Source organism: Carassius auratus, unplaced genomic scaffold, assembly GCF_003368295.1.
Source record: "Carassius auratus strain Wakin unplaced genomic scaffold, ASM336829v1 scaf_tig00040781, whole genome shotgun sequence".
NCBI classification, from domain to species: Eukaryota; Metazoa; Chordata; class Actinopteri; order Cypriniformes; family Cyprinidae; genus Carassius; species Carassius auratus.
Window position 1 is genome coordinate 13,285 of NW_020526608.1, and position 23,342 is coordinate 36,626.

The following is a 23,342-nucleotide window of genomic DNA, read 5'->3' on the forward strand; positions in this document are numbered from 1 at the left end:
TCCAAATATTCATTTATCACCAATTAACCGTTTGACAAACTTGCTTCGATGTCCAGATCTGAATAAAAAAAAATCTCAAACATGCTCCGATATCCCGATCAGAATCAACCGAGTCGCGAACAGGCTCCGAAGTGCCGATCTGAATCAACCGAGTCGCGAACAGGCTCCGAAGTGCCGATCTGAATCAACCGAGTCGCGAACAGGCTCCGAAGTGCCGATCTGAATCAACCGAGTCGCGAACAGGCTCCGAAGTCCCGATCTGAATCAACCGAGTCGCGAACAGGCTCCGAAGTCCCGATCTGAATCAACCGAGTCGCGAACAGGCTCCGAAGTGCCGATCTGAATCAACCGAGTCGCGAACAGGCTCCGAAGTCCCGATCTGAATCAACCGAGTCGCGAACAGGCTCCGAAGTGCCGATCTGAATCAACCGAGCCGCGAACAGGCTCCGAAGTGCCGATCTGAATCAACCGAGTCGCGAACAGGCTCCGAATTGCCGATCTGAAAACTTCGAGCAAAGAATGTAAGAAATAACTCCATTTCCAAACTGTTAATATTACGGTTGCGGGGAATTTGGACAAGCATGAGTTATTTTATTTAATCTGTGTTAGTTTAAGGTTATTTTATTTTATTTTTTAACCTAATAGACGGAGACGCTGATAGATGTGTCTGCTTTGCACTGGAGCATTTCAGTGGGCTTAAATAGTTCTCTCTTTACAACGGATTTAGTTCCCAAACAACTGACAATTTTGACCTAAATATGATTTTCAGTTACAATAATTAATCCTAAATTTCGACATTAATAACTTACTTTTAGCAACATCAGACGCACGCGCGCTCACAAGATCTGCCTGTTCTTACTTCAGGAGACTCACACTAAACGGTTCATTTGAATCAGTGAGGGGTCGACTCCAGAACAGCTGCAATCGGATCATTCTAATTAGTAAACGAATCGTTTAGTGCGATTCGCGATCTGAGTAAAGTTTATTTTGAAAAGACTCAGTTCATTCATGATGAATCAGACACCGCTTCTGCGTGTCGGAGCACGTGATATATTATAGGGAGTAACGATATGTTTTATGAAATGTAGTGAAGTTAAAAGTACGATCTTATGCTTTGGAATGTAGTGAAGTAAAAGTAAAAGTTACTCAAAATAAAACTACTCCAGTAAAGTTCAGATACTTGAAAAATGTACTTAAGTACAGTAACGAAGTAAAGCTACTCCGTTACTGTCCACCACTGATGAGTGGAGAAGGGTATTCCTGCTGATTGGTTAACGCGGCGCGAATTGTTAAAAAGTTAAAAATGTTCAACTCGGGCGGCAGACGCGAATTCGTATGGCAAGCCAAAGTGGTCACAAACGCCTGCTCGCGATTTGGCATAATAACGCGCGTTTTGTGTATCAAAACGCGCGTCCTCGACGTGTGATCTGCAGTAAAAACGCGCGTTTCATACATTTATATCTGAATTTATGTCAACCTATAGACTTTCAAATATCAAAATATCATGAATTCATATGTATTAGTGTACAAAATGACATAAAAACACATTTTCCTATTAAAACCGCGTGTCGCAGTAAAAATAGGCGTCGATTCTATTTCTAGCTAGCACGCGTTTTCCGCGCGTCTCACGCAGGCGGTCTGTAAGCTCTAACCTGTTAACATGGGAGCCGAATTAAAAACCGACACGCCACGCGGCTGAGACGCTTGCGCCACGCATCCAGTGTGTCGCCGGCCTAAAGCCCCATTCGCGCCGCGAGATCTCCAGACGCGCTTAAACGCACCTTTGCATTGATTTAACATTGAAATCATTCGCGCCAGACACTCTATTTGTGTTTGGTGTGAACACAGCTTAAGAGTGTTGTCCAGTGTTGGGCAGTTACGCGTAATGTCACGCATTACTTTTTAAATAAATTAACTCCGTTACCATTACCATATGGTACATTGCCGTTACTTTTTTAAAAATGAATTTATTTTGACTGAAGTGCAGCCCAACCTGCTTGCAATAGCGACGCATTGTAGGATTAGTGGATGCCAACCACTGTAAACACAAAGACGCACTGTGTGCGTGTTTCCGTTTATTCGAGTATGTGCGGCAGTCATGGCGAGTCAAGGCAAGAGCAACACCTCAAAGTGGAAATGTGCTCATTATTTCACTTTAGTTGAGCATAAAGACAAAAACCTTTTAGTCAAATGTAAGTTGTGTCTTTCTGGTTCTAATGTCCTATCCTAGCCCATGAATTTCCAATCTTTGCGCTCAGATTTTGTAAACCGTACCCTCGGTTTTTGAATCTGTGCCCACGAATTCATAATCTGCGCGCGCACTTTCGCAATCCGTTCCCATGGATTTGTAAACTGTAGCCTACTCACGGATTCATGCAGCAAGCTCCTACATGTTAACATACAGTTTTAATGAATATTATTATGTGGAATGGGTCTCCACTTTACTACACTATATATATATATATATATATATATATATATATATATACATACAGATACATTAATTGGAAATGCTAAAACCTCTTAATATTGTCAATTTTTTAATGCTTTTTTTGGAGTTTATCTGTTTGTGGCATGTGTCAGTGTCTCATGTGTGATCTCGGTGGCATGTATGATGTCTCAAATTACATCATTAACAGAAACATATTATGATCTCTGTTTGTTTTTGTGTGTATGCGCCTGATTAACCACAGTAATGATCACCAAATATGGGATTTTAATCTCCCGTGATCCATTGTTGTGCTGAAGTCTTCATCCCAAGGGGATAATTTTTATCCCAAAACCCCGGTGATGATAAATGGTTCTGACAGCTTTCGCTTTTACATGTTTTAACGTAATTAGTCCTGTATTTGAACTGTCACTCCTCATTGTCTTATAACCACAACAGGCTTGCAATTTTCCACTTAGGGTATAATTAAGTTGTGAATATGTCAACATGAGGATATCAAGTACACTTGAATGGATATCAAAGAAACCATCACGAGACATTGCACCATAACAGGAGAAACTAGTTTTGCTTCAGGGACCAGATTCTGCAATGGATATCAAGAGGCATCTGTAAACAAGAATTGGAACAAACAGTAGGCCAAATTTACGGGTTTCAATAATGAGGGCAATGACTTTTCTAAAAATTAAAAAGTAAATAGGCAGACACAGAACTAAGGTGCATTTAATCACTTTAATCACGGTGATGGTAACATTATACACACTTTCAACATTCACAACATCTCAAAGGCATAACAATAAAGGCGTTAAGCATTGCCTTCTACTGGTCATCCAGTGTTTTTAGATAAATGATTTAGCAAAGTGCCAAGCTATGATGATAATCTACTTGAATGTTCAGCACTTATATTCAGAGAAACCACAGCACCAAGCAACTAATAAAGATCCAGCTTTATATAAAATGCTGTTTTATCTCATTGAGCTGACCTGCATTAGTGTTATATTTCATGTACATCTGATATGAATTAAACTATAAGACATACACAGTTAAAAACCAAACAGTTATGATCACAAAAACACTCACACAGAGAGAGTTTTAACGTTTTAAAACATAAGACGCAGAGAAGGCGGAATGAAATAAAAACACAAGGAAATGGAGACTGTGTGTGTGTGTGTGTGTGTGTGTGTGTGTGTCTGTGTGTTTTAATTAGTTTTTTATTTGATACTGCATTTTGAAAATGCAGTGTTTATGTTTCTACTTCAAAAAGATTTAATGGTCAAAGACGTCCGTCTAGTCTATGTTTATACAGAAAAACAATGGAGTGGAATACAAAAACACATTCTTTGGGAATGTCCCCTAAAAAATATAAATACTAAAGCTAACAGTGGAGGACTGTGTAAAAACATTATGTTTATAATTAGAATTTAAAATAAATAAATACATCAGTAGAAAGTTAATCTCTAAGTTAACAGTCCAAACAATCAAAGATAACACTACAACACAAAATATTACTACACATATAGGTTTGCCATCAGAACAGAGAACAGATCTCTTCTCAAAAGAACTGCCATGAGAACAAAACCAAGCTACAACAAAATCACGGTTAGTTGTAATTGTTGTTGCCACAGGAAAACAAAATGCCAATGCCATGCACAATTTTGTTTAAACTGAAGATAATAAAGGGTTCATGCGACATGCGGTTCACCAAAACACATGCAATAATGTGGCAGTGATGGAATGTGAACACTGTAAAAAGTAGATGTCTGCAAAAGTTTTTAGTTACTTTAGAAATTGCTCTAAGATGTGGGCTCATGACATATTGTTAGGTGGCTCATGTTGCAATTTAGTAGAGTAACTATATAGGAGTCATTGTTAGAGGTGTCCAATACCTTGTCCAAAGTCTCTAAACATCCTAGACAAATTCCTCAGATAACATGTGATGGGTGCGGACGATCCAGTTCTCAGTCTGACTCGATGGCTTTAGGTGTAACTTTTTCCAGAATTTCAGTGTAGAAGGACACTGAAGATTAGCGACAGAATGCTAGTAAAGAGTAGCATGACTCCATGGTTGAAGGGTCCAGGTATGTCACCACTACTGTTAATGCGATCTTGTATCTGTTTTTCTGCATGCTGTTCAGCATAGACCATGTAGAGCTCGACACAACGGCGTGCTTTCATTTGCTCAATCAGCACAGGATAGCCGATCTCCATAATGCTAACTGTGTCATCATAATCATCATCACCATCAGAAATTTTGTCCTGGGTTTGCTTTTGAGCTTCACTTGGTGTTTCAGGTGGGCTTGACGTTACAAATGAAGAGTTTCTGGCTGTGTCTCTTTCTGCAGTGCTATTGTTGCCTGTGGTGTTTTCTTGAGCACCAGTAGGATCATCGTCTACATCTGCTGCTTGAGCCTCAACAAAGTCAATGGATCTTCTCGATCTTCCATCCGTTTTCTCTCGGAGCAAGTCTGTCCTCTTTATACACTTGTCCATGAAGCTATCATAGGACTGCGGTGGAGGATTCTGGAAGATGTCATGAGGGTTAATGTTTCCTTGTCCGGCAGAAGTCGATCCAGCATCGCCTGGGCTTCGACCTTGAGAGTTAGTGTTCCCATTCACGCTACCTTCAGGAGGAGGCTGGCCGTAACGTTTGTACATGTAGTTATTGTAGTAGTATTCCTCCTGTGGGTTGTGGAAACTAAAACGGGGGCGGGGGAAACTTCCGAGGCCGTATCCTATAGCCATACCAGCCACTGCCCCAACCCCAGCCGCCATAATTGCCTGCTTGCCAAACCCCTGTGATTTATATGAAGGGGCCATACCCATGTTCTGCACTGACTGGGCGAAAGGTGATCTGCCGCCCTGTCCATAGCCACCGTAGTTGCCACCGTATCTTGGGCTCATGATTTTGTTGTTGGGGTTCCAGTAAGGATATTGTGCCGCTCCTGGATATCCACCTGCACCTGCTCCTGCAACACCTCCACCAAACTGGTTAGGGCTGGAACCTCCACGGACTGGATAACCTGGATAAGAGCCTCCAGCTGGGTAAGGATTTCCATATCCTCCGGCTTGTCCAGGGTACCTGTTGGGGTTCGAACCTGCTCCTGGATATGATCCTCCCCCTGGGTAACCACCTTGTGCTGGGTAACCACTACGCCCTGGGTAGTTACCTTGTGGGTAACCACCTTGAGCGGGGTAACCACCTTGGGGCGGGTAACCACCTTGGGCGGGATAACCACCTTGGGCTGGATTGCCACCACGTCCTGGGTAGCTACCTTGGTTGGGGTATCCTTGACCTGGGTTAGAGCCTGCTGGTGGATATCTGCCCTGCGGCGGATACCCACCACCAGTACCAGGGTAGGGCGGTGGATTCTGGTTTGGTACTTGAGGTTGCCGAGGATAGTTTCCAGGGGACGAGTGTGTCCCGCCACGTGATGAAGTGCCTTTATTGCTGCTGCTACCTTGGCTTCCTGTGCTGCTTCCACCTTTGTTTGAGCTTCCGCTACTTTTGCCCCAGCCGAGTCCACCTTTACTGCCACTCCCTCGTTTGGCCTCACCTGACACCACAAGAGCCATACAGAGAAACAGTACTGTTAGGCGACCCATTTCTGAAAAAGAGAGAGAGGTTCAATGAAAAGAGATAATTTTCTAAATTGTGAAATGAGATGTGTCGATTATGCCAGGCACACATTTCACGACGTGTAAATATCTGGAACTGTGAAGTGTTTTGACTGGAAAGTTTTGACTGGAAATGATATTGGCGTCAACCTACAGCCAGTGAGAGTGCACAATAAAAGGCAAGGGAAAGTTCAGGAGGATGAGTCATAATAGATGTGCAACAGAACACCAGCAATTAACCATTCTCTCTCCTTCATATTCTACTTTATTTTTATTTTTCACTGCAAATCTGTGTAGACAACTTGAATTGCAAACTTTAACCAATTTACATTTATCAGACGCTTTTATTCAAAGCAACTTACAGTGCATTCAGGCTATAATTATTATATATTTTTTTACCAGTATGGGTGTTCCCTGGGAATCAAACCAATGATCTTTTTTCCCTATTAACACAATAATCTACCACTGAGCCACAAGGAAACATGGCAAGTGTTCCTATGTTTTATCACTTACTTTCAATACATAGCTTGCATGACCAAAATAAAACATACTGACACACATTCATACATAATGAAAGATTTGAAGGAAAATTAAGAACTTTTACTGAGCTGTGATCTCAGTGCAAGGGCATTTTCCATAAATTTTGGGGTGGGGCAAGTTGTCACTTTTTTTTTTAAATGTTAAAAATTATATATTTATTACAATATTTGTTGGTCAAAACAATGTTTTGTCTTTTATTTTTTTTTAGCTATTATAACGATTATCACCATGCATTGTGAAAACATGCCCTGCAATAGTGTAAACTTGAACCATTTCTTTCCTTTTGTTTTTCTCAGAATAGTCAAGACCTTGTAGTTTGTGTCTCTACAGAATTTGACTCCAAAAATAATCCAATCCTATCAAAATTTAACTGGAGCAAAAGCGTGACAACTAGCCCCGGTCACATCTACAGTGCGCAGATTTATGGTAACAAAAGTTGTGACGTCATCCTGCATTATTTCACAATGATGATGTGGTTTAACAATCTAAAAACAGTCTGTTTATCACGTTCCTCTGAATATCTTGGTACCTGCGTGACAGGAATGAAAAGTCTGTGTGTGTGTGTGTGTGTGTGTGTGTGTTTGTGTAACGGTCATTGTACGGAGGCCATGTCCGACATCTTTTCACGGCTTTACGTCAAGATCTGTTTTCATACAGTCTATAAAGATGCTCAGTACAAAATGTAATCTAAATACTACATATATTCGACAGTATCAAACAGAATTCAATATAATATCGCCAAAGACAACACGCAATTGTTTTGTTTTCTTTTTACACAACATTACTTAATTATTTAACAAATGGTTAAGGAATGTAGGCTATTGTATATCACATGTAACGTTAAACATGTAGAGTGTCGAAATTCTCATTCATAATAAATATTTAAAAAAACATCAGTCCGCTTGTCGCACATAAATTCACAAGAGCTTTAAAATAGCGGGACTATATTAGGCGTGTGGCCGTCAACTGCACCTGTTATTATAAAGCAAAACGAGCAGTAAACCAGTGACCAATCATAACACAGCCAGCTCTGTTTATTCCAATAATAAACGTGTTTTAATCGCTAACGTACCTGCGTGTTGATTTCAGATCGTTCTCTCTGATGATTGCTGTCCCTTGGATGCGCGACGCCGTCAGTGACAATGAAACTTTCCACTGGCGTGCGCGTTCATGAGAGGAGTGACTGCCGTTATCTGCGCATGCGCACTGTCCGTAATCCAGAACCGTCTTGGAGATTCTAGCCTGATTCTAGCCAGAGTCAGACCCTAACATAATTATGCATTTAGCAAATGCTTTTTCTCAACGTATCCTTGCGGATGTTTATCAAAACACTTTACAGGCAGAAGTACACATTTCTGATGGTCATTCAAGTCTGTGGTGGGTTTCAAGATAGAAAATAAATAGGACAAAAATACGTCTTGTATTTACATCTGCAAGACGTATTTTTTTTAGTGTTTGCTCATCTGCAATACATCAACAGGACGTTTCCAATCAGATGTTAAGTAGACGTTTAGAAGATGTCTATGTGATTTATAATGTTTACATCTTAAAGACGTCTCTATCATTTGTTTGCACAGATGCTTTCAGATCAAGCGATGTTTAGCAGACCTCTTGTAGATGTGCTGAGTTATAATCACTAAGTAAAAATACGCCTAATTTAAGTTTTATACTCCAGTTTGAGCAAATGTGAAGATCTGAACCAATGTCTATAAAATGATAGTTAAATTACAAATATTATATTTGTTTCGTGATTTTCTTAATGATTGTCTGTCTCACTCCTTTCTATAATGTTACATTAAATTACAAAAATCAGTTCAATATTTGAGAAAATACTTAAAAGTAGATTTTATAATGCAGGCTAACAGTCAATCTTAAAATGGCAAATTGGCTCTTAATTTCCATTGTTATTAAAAATATTAAAGTGCTATGAATTAAAGTTATGTTTATGTCAAAGAAATGTAGACATCCATAACGAACTACTAAAAGTAATTGAACACACATTTAGAAATGACACCTTTTATTAACAGTCCAGAGTATTTCTGACACGCTCCATGAAGTGAATTTTGTATGCAAACGCCATACCCATATTTTCTACATCATCACATTGGTAGCAGCTCATGTGTACACGTTCAAATTTATTACATGTGATGCTATATTTAAATACATGGGTGACAAAGTAGTCCCATTAAAAAAAAAAGAAAAGAATAATGGGGAGGTTAATTAAACCGAGCCCGTCTCAATTTGCCCTCAGTGTCAGAAAACTGCCATCAAACCCATCTTCTTTTATGTAATCTAAATTACACATTCTGTTCTTTCCCCCAAAAATCTAACCTACTTACATATATATATATATTTTTAAAAGGCTTTATTACAGTGTGCTTAGAGAATAAAAGACAACAACATAAAAAATACGACACAATAAAAGTAGGAAAAACACACACAAAAAAAGTACATCTGCTTATCAATTGCCCAGATTTCCCAAACGTGGTGGAGAATGCCATACAGCAGAGCTAGTGCGTTTAAAGAAGCGAGGCTTGGTCCGCCTGAAGATCGCCTCCAGTTTGGGCGGTTCAGGTTCTCCGAAATATGAATTGAGATCCAGTGGATTGTAATAGTGCTTCATGATGGCTTGCTGCAACTGCATACCTGTACAAAACACACATCATTATAGAGTAGCAATGGTGTAGACACTACAGAATAAATATGAGCTGATAGTTCATGCTAAGCGTTACAATGGTATATCCAAACTATAAAAACACATTTCCAGTAGTTGCCAAGAAGTGTCATACCCTCAGCCCAGGATGGGATGGGTTTCCTGGGCGCGGATTCATCATCTGTGGAGTCATCACTGTTCTGGTCCATCCCGTAATCTTCAGGATTCACTAAAACAGTCACTTTCTGGCCTTTAGGGGTGATCTGGTATGACTGTGGAGATTGCTGGGAAATAAACATAAAACGAGATGGGGTCAGAAACCAGCTGAGATTGGTTTTTGTGTTTCTAAGCAAACAGAAAAACTAATTTAGAAGTTGTCGTCGTCAGTGGATTATATTACAAGGAAAAAATATCCAAAGTGGAAATTTAAGACTGCATTGATTTCATTTACTGGGAACTATTTTGTGCTTAGTAATTTTATCCAACATTTTCCATACTTCAGCATGGGGGAAAAGACAAACAACCACTGCTGTGACCTCACCTCAATGTCCACGGTCACGTTTAGTCCAGCTCCGTGATCTATGGTCTTATTGTGAGCTGCTCCTTTCCCTACTGGAGTTTTCAGAAGAGAGCTCTACGGAGGTGGAACAAGAGCTTTAGTATGTTTATTAAATACTTAGCATTTAGTACAACACAAATGAACAGCATGGAAAGATCTGGGAAAGCAAAGGTCTTTACCTCAATGTCTACAGTCGTGTTTAGAGCCGAACTCTTAGTTACAGTTGTGCTGAGCACATTAGCTGCATGCGTTTTTGTGGCAGAGACCTGTTAAAAAAAAAAAAAAAAAAAAAAAAAAAAAAACACTTTAAAATGGATTTCGATTCTTCCAGATACAAGTTATAAATGAAAAAATAAAATAAAATAAAGTTTATAATATACACACACACACAACCAAAAAAATAAATAAAATATATATATATATATATATATATATATATATATATATATATATATATATATATATATATATATATATATATATATATATATATATATATATATATATATATATATATATATATATATATATATATATATATATATATATATATATATATATATATATATATATATATATATATATATATATAGTGTGTGTGACCCTGAAGCACAAAAGTAGTCTAAAGTCTCTGGGGTATATTTATAGCAATAGCCAACAATACATAGTATGGGGCAGAATTAATGATTTTTATTTTATGTCAAAAATCATCAGGATATTAAGTGAAAATCATGTTCCATGAGGATATTTTTTTCAAATTTTTTTGGTTAGTAATACGCATTGCTAAGAATTAATTTGAACAACTTTACAGATGTTTTTTTTTTTTGCACCCTCAGATTCCAGATTTTCAATTAGTTGCATCTCAGCCAAATATTGCCTTCCTAACAAACCACACATCAATGGAGAGCTTATTTATTCAGCTTTCAGATGATGCATAAATCTCAAATATGTAAAATTGACGCTCAAGGGTCACACACACACACACACACACACACACACACACACACACACTTATAGCTAATTAAAAATTACAAAATACTATAAGAGTACAAAATAGTTAAAACCCGAACAAACGGACTTCACCTGTGCTGTAGCTGTAGGGAGCGCCGGGGCACAGGCTGCAGCAGCACGTCTCCGTTCAGCTTCTCTCTCCTCTTCAGCCTTTCTCTGCTCTTCCTGTTAAAGGAACACATTTGATAGGATTTTGAGAGGGTTATGTAACACAAGTGTCAGGTACTACACATCTTACATAATTGTAGATAATTGTTCGGTCCTTAATTAAAAAAAAAAAAAAAAAAAAAAAAAAACCACAGTACAGCAGAAGACATCATCACGTTTAATATAGTTACGAGGAGCTTGATTTTAGACCAATGACATGCCACATGACAGAAATAGGAAAAGCACCAATCAACCGTCATTTGGATAACAAACAACAGTATTCTCACCATCTTCCTCTTCTCCTCCTCCAGCTCCCTCCTCTCTTTCTCTCTGGCTGCTCTCTCCAGTTCCTTCTGAAGAGCAATAGCCTTCTCTCGCTCTAGTCTTTCTCTGCAAGACACAAACATGCATATTTAGTATCTTTAAATGTCCTTGTATCATTTTAAACATGCACAGAAAATTAACACCAACTTCTCAGCTGCAGCCTGTCTTTCTCGCTCTCGCTCGCGTTCTCTTTCCCGCTCCCTCTCTTTCTCCCGCTCTTGTTCTTTCTTCAGCTCCAGAGCACGTGTGGCCTCGGCCAGTTTACGAGCCTTCTCTCGCTCCTCTTCAGCCTTGCGTTTGGCCAGCATCTCCTGGTGTCGCTGCTCCTCTTCCTCCTGAAGAAAAAGACAAAAAAGTAAACGGTTGTAAGTTTAAGTACATAAACTACAATTAGCAACAAATAATAAAAATCATTAAATTATACAAGTTTGTGATCAATATATATATATATATATATATATATATATATATATATATATATATATATATATATATATATATATATATATATATATATAAATTCCCTTTTATTCATGAATGCATTAAATTGATACAAGGTGCCAATAAAAACATTTCTTGATTTTTTAAAAATAATCTATTTTAAAATGTAATATTTCATAACATTACAGTTCAATAAAAAAAATAAGTAAAAAATAGAAATAAAAAGAGAGAAAAAAGGAGCATGATTAAAATGGTTAAGTTTAAGTAAATTAACTACAATTAGCGACAAATAATAAAAATCAATAAATTATGCAAGTTTGGGATCTGTGTATATATATATATATATATATATATATATATATATATATATATATATATATATATATATATATATATATATATATATATATATATATAAAAAAACTTTTATTCATGAATGCATTAAATTGATACAAAGTGCCAGTAAAAACGTTTCTAGATTTTTATTTCAAAAGTACTATTTTAAATTGTAAGGAAAAAAAAAAAAAAAGCAAGAAAAATGTTTAAAACAAATCTATAGATAAAATTAATCATATCAGTTTCTATATTACTTGCTATTGGACTGAAAAGTTGTTGTAAAAAATTAAAGAGCACACTTTCATTCTAGAAAGTATAACTTTCTAGTGTTCCTGTAGCTCAAGTGGTAGAGTATTGCGATATCAAGCGCAGGGTTGGGGTTTCGATTCCCCGGGAACACATGATAGGTCAAAGTTGATAGCCTGAATGCACTGTAAGTCGGATAAAAGCGTCTGCTAAATGCATAAATTCATTATTTGTTGGTCATCCATGACCTACACAGAATTTCTTTCAACTTGGACTCTCCACTTTCATTGTTCAGGTTGACTTACAACTTGCTGAAGTTTCTTTTGTCTGGCTGCCTCTTCCTGTTTTTTGCGCAGCTCCAGGTCTTCCTGTCGTTTAGTGGCCACCTTCCTCTTGGCTTTCTCCTCAGCCAAACGCTCAACACGCAGCTGAGAGAGCGAGAGAGAGAGAGAGAGAGAGAGAGAGAGAAACAATAGAGTTAATGAAAAACGTAACACTGCACTTAACACTATAAAAGTTACTAAGGGTTTTTTTTCAGCACCATGTCATTTTTCTTCTCCAGCTGTGCCATCTTTTCTTCAATCTTCTTTTTCTTTTCTTGCTCCTTCTCCTTTTCACCTTTCACTCGAGCCTCAACAACCCGTTTCAAACGCTCGTCCCGCTTCCTAAAGCGGACAAAATTCACTTTTGAGTCCTGATTTGCATTCACATTGAAACTAGATCAATATTTCAGCTTTATTGAATAGTCCCAAATCGATCAAAGGCTAATGCATATACGAAACTTTCCCACCTTTTAATTTCTTCCTGTTTCATTCGTCTCTCCTCCTCGATCTTCTTCTTTCGTTCGTTCTCTTGTTCTATTTTCTTGTTCAAGGCGTCCCACTTCTGCCGTTCTCGCTCCTGGAGGAAAAGTGACAATTTTAGAGTAATCATAAAAACAAACAAACATAAACCTTGGAGCAACTAAGTGAGTGACTCAGGTTTTAAACGATGATGATGATGAAAGCTTGAGTTAAACACATGAGGACAGGTTCTTTTGCTTTATGTGAAAAGCAGTGATTAAAAAATACAGATGGATATCTCGGATACAAAAAGGGGTGTATGTGAACTTCCCAATGCACAAAGACACACATCCATACACCACATGAGTGATAAGGTTAATCGGACAAAGTCTGAATGGTACAGTGGCAGATCCATTTCGGTTTAGAGACAAAGTGCCCATTAAAAGTGTTTTCACTACCGTTTAAAGGTTTGGGACCAGTAATACTTCTTTGTTCTCCATTTCCTCTTCTACTCACCAAGGCTGCATTTAATAAACCCAGTAAAAACTGTAATACTGTAAAATAATACTATTTAAAATAACTGTTTTCTATTTGAATATTTAAAAATGATGCACAGCTGTATTTTCAGCATCATTCCTCCAGTCTTCAGTGTCACATGATCTTCAGAAATCAGTATAATATGCAGATTTACTGCTCAAGAAACATTTCTGATTATTATCAATGTTGAAAACATGTTGAGCTTCTTAATTGTTGTGCAAATGGAGGAATGTTATTTTTAATTAATAATAATAACAGCTCAATTTTTGACCAATTTAATGCAAACTTGCTGAATAACCAATAAAAACCATAAAAATATTACCAACCCATAAACGTTTGAACGGTAGTGTTAAGTAACCAACAAACAATGACCTCTCATAATGCAGGAAAAGTCAAACAGAAATAAATAGTTTTTGACCGACTCCGTTTGGATTCACTGGGTTATACTCACCACAGATCCAGAGCCCAACTGAGAGGGAAAGACAGGAAGTACAATTACCTACTAAAACAACTTCTTCATTTCTAGCAGCACAGTGTATTAGACTACTCAGAAACACAAAAATATCCCTGCTCACCTTGACGTCAGTTTTGGTGGCAGATTGTTTGATGAAGGACTTCATGATGTTGCTGCGTCCCAGAGAGCCAGGCGTCATCATCAGCATCTGGTTCTTCTGCACAGTGTGCATGAACGAGCGCATGTGTGGAGCCACACTCTACAACAAATGGACACATAATACATTGACTGGTCTGATTGAAGACTTGTTAATCCAATCCTCAAGAAGCTAGCCACAAATCATTTAATTTTTTTTTTACGAATGCAGAAAACCACAGACAATTGTAATGTGGACTTCTGAGGAAAGCATTTCTCATAAGACGGTTTTGGCTTCATAATGGATTAATTTTGGTGGATGGGCAGCATTACTGTGGTCAGAGATGCTCATACCGTAAGGCACTTCTTTGGAGGAGATTGTTTCTTCTTGGGTGTGTTGATTTCCTGTGCTGCGAGACGCTTTAAGCCTAAACGTGTAGGCCTGACAGAAAAGCACAAAGACTAGTAAAAAACAAATGTTAACCATTAACTATAATGAGGAAAACTAATTAACGGTTTGCTCACCGGCCATCTCCTTTGGATTTTGACCCTCCACTGTCATCTATAACAGGATAACATAAATAATTTAAATCTTACTTGTCAGCCCCATAATACGTTTGGAATATAATATCAGCAGATATGTTAGACATGCACCGGTTTCTGAAGTACGAGCCATGGATCGCGTGAAGCGATAGTTCTCAGTGGTGCTGGGAGATTCAGCAATCTCTTCTGGAACTTGGTCTTCGTTTACCTTGGGTTCCTTTACTTCAGTCTTCTCGGGTTCAGGATCCTTTGAAATCACACAGCCATCAGTTATTTAAAAATTGCACCATGCAATAAAATTGTTTCAAACATCATACCAGAAATAATGGTTTGCTCAAGCCCTGTAGTTCACATTAAGAGCTATAAAGTTAAATTTAGCACTTTGCACAAGTCTTATGCCATTAGTATTTTAACCAACAAAATAACTGGTTTTAAGATGCATTTCCCAAAAGCACCATGTAGATCATAGAGCCATTGCTTCCAATGGTCTCTACAATCAACTTATCTAGAAATGCTTTTGAGAAATACAGTCAAGTTAGTTCCATCTTTTCCTGAAGTGTGTCAGTAGGAAATATAATTTTACATTTCCAAACATTAATTTTGCCATTAATTGTAATATTCCAGTGAGACTTTTGTATGCACCCCTAAGCGCTTAAAATGGAGCGCAGCTGGAAGAAAACAAAACTAGAGGTATTTTGTATTACATGGAAGGAAAGTACTTTTACATAAAAGAAGATCCTTAAAAATGGCTAGATTTGCTTACTTTTAGTTTCTTTCTCGATTTTCCTGGTTGCATTCGCACAAACTAGAACTAATAGGTGACGTAAGGCGGCGGACAGCAACGTCATTTAAGCACAGAATTCAGCAACGTAAACAACAAAAGGATGGAGGATACCATTAACAGAGTTGTGTTTTTTATTGATATACTGGCTTTCGTGAGACTGTAGATGTAGAAATGTATGTTATAAAATGTATGCAATAAACCATAGGACTACAACAAAATCTACTACTGCAACTTGCATTTCTACATACGATCGAGTATGAGAAAAGAGCACAAATTCTGCGATTGTCCATTTATCGCCATTTTCTTTTTTGTTGCCTACTGTAAACTGCTCTGTGAAAAATAAATTGTTGTGCATTTATCCGACTTTTTAAAAATGGCAGTTACCAGCATTTTCCCACATGCATTCGTCCAATCAACATACACTTACGTCACTGGTAGTTCCTATAGCAGTGTGAAAGGGGCTATAGATCCTCTTCTGAATATCATTAATTCATCATTGTCATTAGGAAATGTACCAAAAACCTTCAAACTGGCTGTTATTAAACCTCATTTAAAAATAAATAAATAAATTAAAAAAAATGAAAAAACTTGATCCTGGAGAGTTAATTACACCGATCTCAAATATCAAAGCTCAGTACTGAGACCGTTACTTTTACGTGACGCTTTACATGTTACCCTTGGGAGATATCATCAGGAAACATGCCATTAGCTCCCACTGTTATGCTGATGATACTCAATCAGCTATACATTTCTTATTCATAGCTGATTAAATTAAAAATAAACTGGATGACTAAAAATTTAGTCCCTAAAACTTGTTTGAATTGATAAAAAAAAAAAAAGTTTTAATTATCAGACCAAAATCATCTGAATTTAATAATCTAGAACACGGTCTAACAATTGACGGCTACAGTCAAGTCTTCGTCATCAGTTAGGGACCTAGCTGTGTTATTTGACAGCAACCTTTCCTTTGAAAGTCATGTTTCTGGCATTTGTAATACCGCATTTTTCCATCTTAAAACTTATATCTATATTACTACCTATGCTCTCAATGTCAAATGCAGAGCCACAGAGACAGATCCTCAGCAAAGACTAGATACCTACAAATGTGAGATCCTTGTGCATACAAAATTCTCATTGGATTACAACAATTAATGGCAAAAGTAATGTTTGGAAAGTAAACTGATATTGTCTATTGACACTACAGCAAAAGATAGAAATAACCGGTTTAAAACCATTTTTGATGATGAAAATACTTATGGCCAAATACATTTGTTCAGTTCTCTATATGAGGATATTTATTAAGAGTATGCTGCAATCTTCTCTTAAGCTGCTTTAAATGGTCAAACTCTTTGAGGTTGAGTGAATTGCTGTAAACTGTCTGTAATGTTCACAGCTTCAAAATGTTTTTATGTTTTTAAATTATCAATTATATTTTTCCTCTGTGACATCATCATTATAGCTGTGGCTATATACAGCTTACATTTTCTCGTGTCTCTCTTATTAGCTAAGGTAAATTGAAACCAGAGCAGAAACCGGTTCTCACCTCAGTTTGGACGATTTCTGGTTCAGGTTTGGTTTCAGTGGCTGATTCTGTCACCATTTGCGGTGCATCATTCCTAAAACGGAGCAATTAAAGGGTGTTTAAAATATCTCAACTGGTAACTGAAAGGTTGTGGGTTTGAATCCCAAAAGAAACGATTCAACAACTATAACAAAAAGCAAAAGCACTCACGGTTCTTCTTTGTTCTCCATTTCCTCAGTTCCATCATCCATACAAATGTCCCCTGGATAGAGCAAAGAGGACATAGATGTCATCATAAAGTTAGAGAAATTTTAAACAGCACAAATGATAAAGAGACAATAGTTTAGCTTAGTCTCACCGCTGACGGAGCTGCTGCAGGTCGAGTTTCCCAGTCTGGCTTTCTTCTTCAGGAAAGAGCGTCGGGACGCCCTGCGAACAGCTTCCTGGGTCATGCTATGCCTGAGGCCGACCAGAGAACGGCGCACCACCAACGAGCGCCGAACTGACGTCCGAGTCGATTCGTGAGATGTCGTCTGCAACTCTGATGCAGCGATGGGGATTTTATTAGCAGACCGTCCCGGAGACACACCGGCGTTCAGCAGTGAATCCGCACTCAGACGCTCCGAGGAGGGAATCCTCACCATGGCTTCAGACATCAGGATCTGATGCTGACTGGAGTCTGAATCCTGCACCTCAACGGCTTCTTTCACTTCTGGAATGTCATCGGTCACTTCTTCCACCTCCTTGGCTTTGGCACCGCCTTTGTTTCGGGTGCTGCGCTTGACAGGTTGGGTTTCAGCCGGGGCGGTGGTTTTGTTGCGGCGCGTGCGACGAGCAGGTTCCTCCATCAGGCTCTCAGAGCCGTCGTTCTGCACGTGTGACGAAACAAGCTCAGAGATGCTGTTCAGAGTCATCTGGACCGAGGAACGACGCAGGTTGCTGCGTTTCCCCTTGGAGAAACTACAGAGAGACAATGACATCATAAACTACATCACTATAGGAAAAAACCTGCCAATTTGAGTTCATGTATATTAAAGAAAAGTCAAACAGAATAATGTTTTTTTTGATAGTGCTGGAGTTTTACGAGCTTTGCAAAGACTCATATTTTAAAACATGAAAAACTTATTTTGTATTAAGATTGTTTTTGTTTTATTTCAGTTATGCATTTTGCAAATGCTTTAATGCAAATGACTTTCATGACATTCAAAGTAAACATTTGACCAGCTCTTGCATTCATATGAATATAAACCCATGACCTTGGCGTTGCTGGGGTTTGATCTACAGGAATGTAGGGCTGCACAATTAATCCAAATAAAATCTTGACTTGTGATATTTTTATCTACTCACAAAGGCTGCTAAATATAGCAGAGAATCTGTAAGATCACAAGCAGTTTTCTGTTAAAAAAGTTTGATGCATATCTATTTCTTGTGTTGTTTTTCTATGTCTACAGGAATGCACAATTATAAATTAATATTAATTAAATGAATATTAAATTAATGCATTCATGAACATAGAAGACCTGTCAAAAACCACCTAGATTGTAAAAAATAAACGACTTAATTTGAACAATATCAAAAATCTGTTGCTGTAAGCCTATAAAAATGTTTCTGTACCATGCAAATAAATAAAGGCAATGGCAAACCCTCACCGTCTTTTGCTGCGAGACTCATTGAGCTCCATCGACACCCGTTTCCGGCGGTTTGTCTTTTTCTGTGATGGAGTCTTTGGCATGAGTTCTGGCTCGGTGCTGAAGTCACTGTACAACAAAACATCTTTTTTATGAACATTTCTAATAATGATTCTCACAAATACACACAAAGTGACACGCCAATAAATAAATTTGGGGCCTGACACAAGTGTACAACATATTTACAGGGTCTCTCACCTGGAAAACATGCGATACGCTTCCTGCTGGATTTCCTCCAGCCACACCATGTGGACATTGTCTATTTCTTTAGTAAAATCCTGCAGCTTTCCATTAAAAACCTCCATGAGGGAGCGTGTGGCTTCCGGCAAGGAACTCATGTTGGCAACCCTGGAAACACAGAAGGAAATGTCTTGGTTTTGCAATCCTGACTAATAAAGCAAGTGTGAAGAGTAGCATTTTGGGGTTTAAAAAACATATGCATGCAACTGATCTCAAAGTGACTTTACATTATGACTCCACTGGGTAATTTTATCAAGTTGTCATTTTGAAAAAAAAAACACTTGTTTACTTTGTGCTTCAGGGAAAATTGAAAAACATGAGTTTGCTTTTCCGTGGTGAACTTGACAACAAAGAGCTAAAGACTCATTAATATTCACATGCATTTCATTTGGATCCAGATGTAGCATGGAAACCCGTTTATTTGACATCTGTCGAATGTTACAACAAAGAAATTGAGCATTTATTAGACGGTGTTTTTTTTCTCAAAACATTGGAAATCGTTCCACTGATTTATAGATTACTGCATCCTAATAATTTAGGATCAAGTTAACACTTTCAAGAGTTAAATCATAATCTGATTTCTCTCTCTCGCTTTTCTTTGTTCAAAATAACAAAACGTAAACATTTTAAAAATATATTTTTTATAAATTAAATCTTTATTCCGATCTCAATCCGAACACAGCAGCAGATGACATGATTCTATATAATAAAACAAATCTATCATATTTCGGTTGTTGCATTTGTGACGTAAGAATATCTTAAAATTACACAAAATAGCATGCGAATAACGTTACCTAAAACGTAAAATTATTTCTGACCTCATTAAGAATCCATAACCAACCTAACTTAGCTCATTTAAACAGCGAAATAAAACATTTTAAACGGCATCTACCTCTTATGCACGATAGCACTGCAAAAACAAAGACTTGATGATCCAAAGTTATGATCCTTGCTTCTATTTTGTTTATAAACATTAGATGTTAATTTATCATTAGAAGTTACTTTCTGTCTTCGGCTCCTCTGCCTCTTGTTTTTCAGCCACCCGCTCAAAACGGTTTAAATAGTTTAAAATTCTGCTCTGACGAATAATACGCTACGAACCGCCCGATTCTGGGTGGGATCAAAGAATCCGTGTGTGCTAATGAACAACACGGCTGTCTGTCACGACAAGCTCGGCCAATCACAATGAAGAACAGTTAGGCAAGGACGAGCTGTGCTCTCATTGGATGATACGCATGTCTGTCATTGATTCAAACCGAAGGTTCGCAGGAAGAGTGCATTAAAGTCCCCGCCTCCATCGTGACGTGCACATTCCGTCTGAAAACACAGCAAAACATAACGAGTTCCGTTTTGTTTATATAAATCTCGTTCATTTTATTAAACACAAAACCAGATCATTTTGACACTTCTTAAAATTTCCCAGAAGTTTTGTACCTAGTACAACATTTTAAAATTAATTATTATGATTAAACACGAGCTTCGCGTTGTTACCATAGTAACAGAAGCCGCTAGCTTGCTGCTAGCGTCGTAAACGGCTCATCCTCCGATTCGTCTTAGTCGATAACGAGCATCATTTCTAATCTTTTCGTGTCTTATTTTTCGTCTAAAATATAAACACTAGACACCCCACACCGAAACGACAATGTAGGTGAGTGTGCGAGCTCGCCAGGTTGTTTGTTTGCCTATCATTGACTAGCAGATTAAACGATCTAACCACTCTGAGGTGATTAACGTTAGCTTCTCTTGACCGATATCAATGTTTTACTTGTTTATTTATTTATTTAAACAACTGTGTTAATAGATATTATGTTTAACACATTCGATTATAATATAATGCTTGTATAGTTACCTAGTTTATAGCCTATTCAAAATGAAACCAACGATTTGTCATAGTGTTTTTAAAGTATATTGGAGTACATCGAAAACACCATTCTATATGAGTAAGTAAAATACTATGATATTACCTGCTGATACTACCACTATACCATAGTATCTACCCTTTGAAATAAAAATCTGTGCAGTATTGTAATTTGAATGAGTATCATTCATGATCAAACAGAAGTGTGCTTGTTTCATTAATAATTACCTCTAATCCTCTTTACAGGATGTATTTTTAGCAGATGGATCAGACATATGCAGGGCGATCAGGACCTGAAGCTCAGGTGAACGACAGTCTTCTGATGGAGATGTGCCTTCACACATCATGAAGAAAATCTTCAACTTCAAGAAGAAGAAGGGCTCCCGCAGTCCCTCGGAGACGGGGAGCGTGTTGTCGGCCAGCTACGATTTGAAGGAGAAAGACCTCGCCAAGATCCACAAGGCTGCGTTCAGCGGAGATGTGGCCAAAATCAGACAGCTGGCCAAAAAGAATGACTTAAACCAGCTGGATAAGGAGAACAGGTAATGGTTGATGCACTGCGACTGCTTTGTTTGTTGTACACAAATCAAAATGGATCACAGAAAGTACAGACATTTTTTGCAATGCATTTTTAGCATTGCTAGATATATTTTAATTTTCATGAATTTGTTTCATTAAAAAAAAAAAAAATCAAAATGCTCAACCAGTTGGAATTAACACACCTATAAAGTAACTATTTCCATGTTCATTTCCATAGATATCATCAGAAATTATATATCACTTGAAAACTTAAAAATCTCAAAATTCATCCTTTAAATTCAAACATTGAATTACCATGAAAATGGTACATCAAAATCATGTCACATAATGTTTTCAGTCATGAATGATAAAAATGTAGGTTTGGATCGTGCAATTTCAAGTCTATGTTCATAAATGTGAGGGACAGTTAACAGATTAAGGGATTAAAGCATCCATTGTCTCCACTTCAAGAGAATAACTAATAACTTTATTTTATTTTGCATTGCTAGATATCTTAAAATTTACATGAATCTGTCATTAAAATATTTGCTCAACAAGTTGGAATTAACACACCTATAAATGAATGATTTGAGAATTGATGGGATTGTAAAAAAAAGAAATATGTCATACCAGAATGCAGTTTGTTAAATCAATGCCTAAATAGGTGATTGTTTATCAGTTAACCAGTTTTTTTTTTTTTTCGAACAACCTTCACAATAATATTAAAAATGTTTATTAAGAGAGTAAATAGGTCCGTTTTGATTTCTCATGGAGATTATGATGCATGCAGAATCATTTAATGGTAGCATTTGTTGATGCATAATCTTAAAACTTAGAAGAAACTTTAATACACTACTGTTTAAAAGGTTGGAGTCTGTATTATTTTTTTATGTTTTTGAAAGTAGTCTCTTCTGCTCACCAACCAATGCATTCATTTAATCTAAAATACAGCAAAACAGTAATATTATTAAAATTGTATATATCTGTTTTATATTTGAATATGTTGTAAAATTTAATTTACTCCTGTGATGTAAAGCTCCAGTCTTCAGTGTCACATGATCCTCCAGAAATCATACTAATATGCTGTGATTTGCTGCTCAAGGAACATTTCTGATTATTATCAATGTAACAGTTGTGTTGCTTCATATTTTTGTGGAAAACCTGATACATTTTTTCAGGATTCTGTGAAGAATATAAGCGCATTTATTTGAAATAGAACTCTTGTGACCTCATAAATTATTTTACTGCCACTTTTTGATCACTTTATCGCATCTGTGCTGAATAAAAGTATTAATATTGCCATTTCTTTGTAGCTTGTGATCATTTGTATGTACAGTAATGCTGTCGTTTATCCTCTGTGATTGGATCCGCAGAACTGCGCTGCACATCGCTTGTGCCTGCGGACACACAGATGTGGTTCAGTTCTTGGTGGAGAGCAAAGCGAAGCTGAACTTATGTGACAATCAGAACCGCTCCGCCTTAATGAAGGTAAACTCTGTTTGTTCTTGTGCAATCAAGTGCATGTTAATACATGCTGACTGGTATGTCTTTGTGGTTATGCATGACATGTAGGCGGTTCAGTGTGAACAAGACCGCTCCGTCTCTTTGCTCCTGGAACATGAGGCTGACCCCAACCTGGTGGACATCAATGGAAACACGGCATTGCACCTGTCCGCCCGTATCCCCTCCCTCCCTGTGGCTCTGCAGCTCCTGGAGCACTCCGCCAACATCAACGCACAGAACAAGGTGACACTTTAGTGCTCTGACAGATTACTACATTATTAACCACATCTGATCCATAAAGATGCTGATGCAGTGGCTGCAGAAATAATAATACTACTTAGTGCGTACTGCATAATATACACTAAAATCTTTTGAATAAGAATGCACTTAAAAACCAAAAGTGATCGTCTTGTGCGTTGAAAGGTGAGATGGTTAATGCAGTCCAGTCTTGTTTGATTG

The 23,342-nt window shown here is 37.6% G+C and overlaps 3 protein-coding genes across 8 annotated transcripts in view; 1 reads left to right on the forward strand and 2 right to left on the reverse strand.

Moving 5' to 3' along the window:
* Positions 1–3,159: 3,159 nt before the first annotated feature.
* On the reverse strand, positions 3,160–7,811 carry LOC113084869 (loricrin). Its single transcript, XM_026255009.1, has 2 exons — positions 7,674–7,811; positions 3,160–6,051 (listed from the first exon to the last, which is right to left on the reverse strand). Exon 2 carries the CDS (start codon positions 6,047–6,049, stop codon positions 4,448–4,450), a length of 1,602 nt encoding a protein of 533 aa, XP_026110794.1. The 5' UTR covers positions 6,050–6,051; positions 7,674–7,811; the 3' UTR covers positions 3,160–4,447.
* A 790-nt stretch (positions 7,812–8,601) lies between these two features.
* Positions 8,602–20,060, reverse strand: LOC113084867 (inner centromere protein). Of its 3 annotated transcripts, none has more exons than XM_026255006.1 (21): positions 19,896–20,060; positions 18,962–19,111; positions 18,725–18,832; positions 17,434–18,035; positions 17,286–17,337; positions 17,097–17,169; positions 14,881–15,016; positions 14,752–14,788; positions 14,581–14,668; positions 14,213–14,350; positions 14,089–14,106; positions 13,109–13,218; positions 12,860–12,983; positions 12,624–12,746; positions 11,443–11,630; positions 11,259–11,361; positions 10,897–10,989; positions 9,993–10,079; positions 9,796–9,888; positions 9,391–9,538; positions 8,602–9,247 (listed from the first exon to the last, which is right to left on the reverse strand). In XM_026255006.1, the coding sequence occupies exons 2-21, from the start codon at positions 19,099–19,101 to the stop codon at positions 9,063–9,065; spliced, it is 2,646 nt and encodes an 881-aa protein (XP_026110791.1). In that variant the 5' UTR covers positions 19,102–19,111; positions 19,896–20,060; the 3' UTR covers positions 8,602–9,062. The 3 variants fall into 3 exon arrangements, with proteins under 3 accessions (XP_026110791.1, XP_026110792.1, XP_026110793.1); XM_026255007.1 differs by having other exon boundaries at positions 20,006–20,026; XM_026255008.1 differs by lacking the exon at positions 14,089–14,106.
* Positions 20,061–20,313: 253 nt separating this feature from the next.
* The window catches only part of LOC113084865 (ankyrin repeat domain-containing protein 26), a 36,478-nt gene continuing 33,449 nt past the window's right edge, over positions 20,314–23,342 (forward strand). For 3 of the 4 annotated variants that reach the window (XM_026255005.1, XM_026255003.1, XM_026255004.1), the window contains exons 1-3: positions 21,207–21,403; positions 22,754–22,868; positions 22,953–23,126. In XM_026255005.1, coding sequence (XP_026110790.1) covers positions 21,207–21,403; positions 22,754–22,868; positions 22,953–23,126 — 486 coding nt within the window. Of the gene's footprint in view, positions 20,652–21,107; positions 21,404–22,753; positions 22,869–22,952; positions 23,127–23,342 lie in introns of those variants that run through there. The other variant, XM_026255002.1, reaches the window with a different exon arrangement.

Excerpts from the sequence above, each read along its gene's own strand:
- LOC113084869 (XM_026255009.1), bottom strand. The coding sequence starts at position 6,049 with ATGGGTCGCCTAACAGTACTGTTTCTCTGTATGGCTCTTGTGGTGTCA.
- LOC113084867 (XM_026255006.1), bottom strand. The coding sequence starts at position 19,101 with ATGAGTTCCTTGCCGGAAGCCACACGCTCCCTCATGGAGGTTTTTAAT. Across the intron at positions 9,889-9,992 it reads ACACGACTGTAGACATTGAG|AGCTCTCTTCTGAAAACTCC; the intron begins GTAAAGACCTTT and ends CCACCTCCGTAG. Across the intron at positions 9,248-9,390 it reads CATCCCATCCTGGGCTGAGG|GTATGCAGTTGCAGCAAGCC; the intron begins GTATGACACTTC and ends TGTTTTGTACAG.